General features: G+C 37.3%; 1 protein-coding gene across 1 annotated transcript; it reads left to right on the plus strand.

Moving 5' to 3' along the window:
* The first annotated feature begins 803 nt into the window (after nucleotides 1-803).
* Nucleotides 804-3,301, plus strand: LOC129311646 (oxoglutarate-dependent flavonoid 7-O-demethylase 1-like). Its single transcript, XM_054954034.1, has 4 exons — nucleotides 804-1,214; nucleotides 1,325-1,571; nucleotides 2,272-2,615; nucleotides 2,828-3,301. The coding sequence occupies exons 1-4, from the start codon at nucleotides 966-968 to the stop codon at nucleotides 3,077-3,079; spliced, it is 1,092 nt and encodes a 363-aa protein (XP_054810009.1). The 5' UTR covers nucleotides 804-965; the 3' UTR covers nucleotides 3,080-3,301.
* Nucleotides 3,302-4,591: the final 1,290 nt, after the last annotated feature.

A 4,591-nucleotide genomic window follows, 5' to 3' on the forward strand; every position in this document is an offset into this window, starting at 1 on the left:
CTCCCTAAATGAATCATAGAACCACAAACTAAAAAACGTGCTTGCTTTATTTGAGTTTTTAAAACCGGAAACAAGATAATGAAGCAGGCAAGTCACGTTTGTGATAAAGACACATAGCAAACAAATTAAGTGCTTTTCCAGCACATGAACCACACTCGGTCAAACTTCACGCATACTCTCATAATAATGTTAGGAATCCTTTCACCACTGCCTCGTGCTGTCTTTGTCACACCCATCTGTAATTCACAAATCAACTTATCACTTTCCATTCACAATTTTTTTTTTTTGGGGTTAAAATTTCCATTCACAGCTTTATTCTTTTCAGCTAATTTCTTCAGCTGGTCGTAGTCCATATGGACCCAACTCCAAGTGTCAAAACCATAGTCTGGCCCAATGGTCTCTTGAGAAAGAAGACCCAAAATGGGGACAATTGCCCTTGCGCTCATGCATGCTCTGTCGTGGGACATCCAAGGCCTCTCCATCTTGGCCTATCCACTCTTCTCGATCCTGACCCCAAAGAGAAGAGCCGCATTATCGCTATCTTTTTGTTCTAGATAAAGACCGACTTAGTCTTCTATTATATTTTCCAATATTTCGGATTATAACGTGATTTTTCCTGGAGCCGACATGACATCACATTTGCCAGAAAACACCGAACACTTGCTGAAATTCATAGCAACGAGACATTTCATCTGAACTAATTTTCAGGTGTCCACAAAAAAAAAAAAAGAAAAGAAAAAAAGAAAAAATCTGCATTGCGTGAACTAAATGATCACCGCTAAGGCGCCAACTCACATTACATTCTGTGCTCGCTCGCAGCCTCGCATCCGCCATCGATCATGAAAATTCGAAAACAAAAGTTCCTTCCTCTCCTGGTACCTTAACACACACACACACACACACACACACACATATAAGGAAAGGGAAGATTGAGATAGCGGCCGATTAAGTTGAGGAGAGAAATAATGAAATTAGGAAGCTCGCTTCCGGTGCCTTCAGTTCAGGAGTTGGCAAAGGAGTCCTTAAGCAGAGTTCCTCCAAGATATGTGCGTTCTCATCATGATGCACAGCAAGAAGATGCAGATCCATTCTCATCCACCGTCAACTTCTCAGTTCAAGTTCCCATAATCGACTTCTCTGATTTATCTCCTGATTTGAAGGCCTCTGAGCTCCACAAATTCCACTCCGCATGCCAACACTGGGGTTTCTTCCAGGTCTCTCTTGTACTTCTTCCCTCAACATCGATCATGCATGAGTGTGTGTGTGTCTTTCCACTGAACATGCGTAATGTAAATATATGTATATAATCAATACATATATACAGGTCATAAATCATGGAGTGGAAGAGTCTCTGGTGGAGAGAGTGAAGAACGGAATCCGAGAATTCTTGAATCTACCAATGGAACAGAAGAAGAAATTTTGGCAGACTGCAGAAGATGTGGAAGGGTTTGGTCAGGGCTTTGTGGTCAGTGAGGAGCAGAAGCTGGACTGGGCTGACATGTTCTACATGCTCACTCATCCTCCTTCTCTCAGAAAGCCCCACCTCTTTCCCAATCTTCCTCTTCCTTCAAGTAATTAAGTACCTTAGCTTTACTCTCTAATCTTTAATTACCTCAAATTAAATTTATTACGTGTGTTATGTTACCTTTAAAATCCATAACTACATATTGATTTGATCTTAACTTTTGTAAGTCGCTCAAGCCATTGAAGGAGAGGAAAACCCACAATCTAAATGTATATAGTTTTGCTACATACAAGTTTAAGATCTTATGAGTGCTACGTCTTATAGCTGCAGCAACTAGTGCAATCGGTTGGTGGAGGTAACATGCATCATTCACTTCATAAAAGCGAAATCATTAATGCCATGTGCTGATATTTTTGCATCTCTACATACGAAGCTCATATTAGAAATACATCAAAATTAAATCATCAAAAAATGAAGTATGAAAAATGATATTTTCTTGATTAGTAATTGTCTTTCATTCCTCACCTGAAAGAAGAGTTTGTGCTATGGAGGCCAGCGTTTGTTTGGGCACAAATGGAGGCCACGTACGGTTGAAACGTAAAACATCTAGCTAATAACTGAAGTTAGCATGGAAGTGACAATAATTAGTTTGATGCCGGCCTACCAAGTAGCTAGTCGTACTTTTGAATGGCATGATTATACTTGGAGAAGAATAGAAGAATAATGATACTAATTAAATTATCACGGACAAATCAGTCAAACAATGATTGACACTAAAAAATCGGATAGTGTGATAATATGGAGAGTGACAAATAACTGCAGGGATGACTTAGAGGCATACAGTGCAGAAATGAGAAAGCTAGCATTAAATATACTAGGGGCAATGGTGGAAGCACTTGGACTGGAGGAAAAAGAAATGAGAGAATTATTCGAAGAAGGGTGGCAATCGATGAGGATGAACTATTATCCGCCATGCCCCGAACCAGAGCTTGTAAACGGGCTCAGTCCTCATTCTGATGGGAGTGGTCTCACCATTCTCCTCCAAGTCAATGAAGCAGACCAAGGTCTTCAGATCAGAAAGGATGGCTCATGGATCCCTGTTACTTTTCTCCCTAATGCTTTCATTGTCAACATTGGAGATATGTTGGAGGTAATTTATATTTTTCTTCTTAAAATAATAACTTCAGCCTTTTATTAGTATAACATCCAAGTCGGCTCAGATATCTACTTAAGGGCTGAATGATAACAACTAACAAATCTGGCAAATTGTTGTTGGATTCATTTGTGCGAGAAATTGAAGGAAAGTACGTCCACTGTACACACAAGCATATGTAGACACTGAGGTGATGAATTGCGACGCAGGTTGTGACGAATGGGATTTACAAGAGCATAGAACATAGAGCAACAGTGAGCTCAAAGAAAGAGAGGATCTCTATGGCCACATTTTACAGTCCCAAGTTGGATGGAGATTTAAGTCCAGCACCCAGCCTTGTCACTCCAGAAAGACTGCCTCTATGTAGAAGAATTGGTGTGACTGAATTTTTCAAAGGTTTTGTCTCGCGTGAGCTCGTTGGAAAGTCTTATCTTGATACCATAAGGATCCAAAACAATTAATCCAGACTAGGCTGAGATGCGTGCTAGCGGTTAGATTTATATACGCTATATATGTATTGCCTAAAAAACACCATGAGGATGTGCCTGTGGTTAATTAGAATAAGCAAACAATACTCGTGTGTAGTGTGTGCGTGTGTGTGAACTTGTATGTATCAAGAATAAGCAAATACTATTCAACCCAATCAACCTAGCGAGGCATATGGTTTGTCGATTTCATCAAAAGCCATGGAAATATCAAGTATAACTCTATGATACTTTATCTACTGCAAAAAAAAAAAAAAAATTGACACTTTCTGAAACGTGCTTTTAGAGAAAGCTAGTTTCTGTTTTGAATTGCTCAACCAAGCATGTTGAATTAAAAACATAACAGATTCTTAGCTTTTAGCTCAGGTGTTCTTTTTTATTTTTGACCAACTGGCTCAATTATTAATAATGGCAAGTTGGGCCGTGGTTAATGGTCGAAAATGCTGATCCTCTTGAGTCTTGACGCGATCGGGGGTGGGAAAAATAATAAACCCACTTTCTGTTGGATATTATATGTAAAATATCTCTAGCATCTTAAAATAAATTATAATAAATTAATATTAATTATTATAACCTCTACTTAAATATATTTATTTAATCTCTTTATTTTTCATAACTGACTTTTAATTGTGATTATATTAGTTTTATTACTCAGTGTTTTGAGGCCTTTGCCTATAAAAAGTAGTGCTTACCACATGTTCTGGATGAACTTTTAAGATGGGGTTTTTCTCCTCCTTCATCTCATTCTTGGTGTTATTTGAGTTTATTCTAAGAATTTTCATTCTTTTGTTCTTGTTCATTTTGCAAAAAGAGTCTGTTTAATTTTGGAGAGCTGCTACGTGATCAGCTTAGTATAGCAGAATAGCTCTTAAAGACAGTGTTTTCGAGCATCATTCAGACTAAGATTTAACCTATTAGTTCTGTCACTTTCAATATATGGGCTTTTCCACTCTCAATACCCAATTAATTAGCTATGAGACTAACAATAACAAATAATAAGAGGAGAGGCTGGAGGCTTTGCTTCATGACATGCAAATAAATACAAACCATTGTGAGGGGAAACTTATAGTGCTTTTAATTATTTTATTCCTATTTTTTAAAGTAGTGGTCCCTTTATACCAGACACTAAACTCCAATTAAAGAACATTAGATTCACTCTTTTTATCTACTTCTATTTTTTAATATTTTAATTTTCATGTGTGTGTAATCTCACGAAATCTATTTGATTAAGTTTTCCTTAAAAAAAGCTATTTATGTCCACCTTTTGATATTTATGTTGCACCTAACACTTGTCCTATTCCGTTAGCTAAAACATAAAAACTTGCTCTTCTTCCAAATAAGATAGAAGAGAGACAGACAAGAGTAATGGAAGGATGCCATATTTTAATTTAAAATTTCAAGGTTCCAGTTCATGAATCCTTCCTTTTTATTATATATTAGTTACTAAGTCTAACTTTATCTAATATGGGACTTCCCACATCATTTTTA

This window comes from Prosopis cineraria, unplaced genomic scaffold, assembly GCF_029017545.1.
Source record: "Prosopis cineraria cultivar Desert tree isolate PC_DT_omini unplaced genomic scaffold, ASM2901754v1 PC5, whole genome shotgun sequence".
Taxonomy (NCBI): Eukaryota; Viridiplantae; Streptophyta; class Magnoliopsida; order Fabales; family Fabaceae; genus Prosopis; species Prosopis cineraria.

Excerpts from the sequence above, each read along its gene's own strand:
- LOC129311646 (XM_054954034.1), top strand. The coding sequence starts at position 966 with ATGAAATTAGGAAGCTCGCTTCCGGTGCCTTCAGTTCAGGAGTTGGCA. Across the intron at positions 1,572-2,271 it reads CAATCTTCCTCTTCCTTCAA|TGACAAATAACTGCAGGGAT; the intron begins GTAATTAAGTAC and ends TAATATGGAGAG. Across the intron at positions 2,616-2,827 it reads ACATTGGAGATATGTTGGAG|GTTGTGACGAATGGGATTTA; the intron begins GTAATTTATATT and ends ATTGCGACGCAG.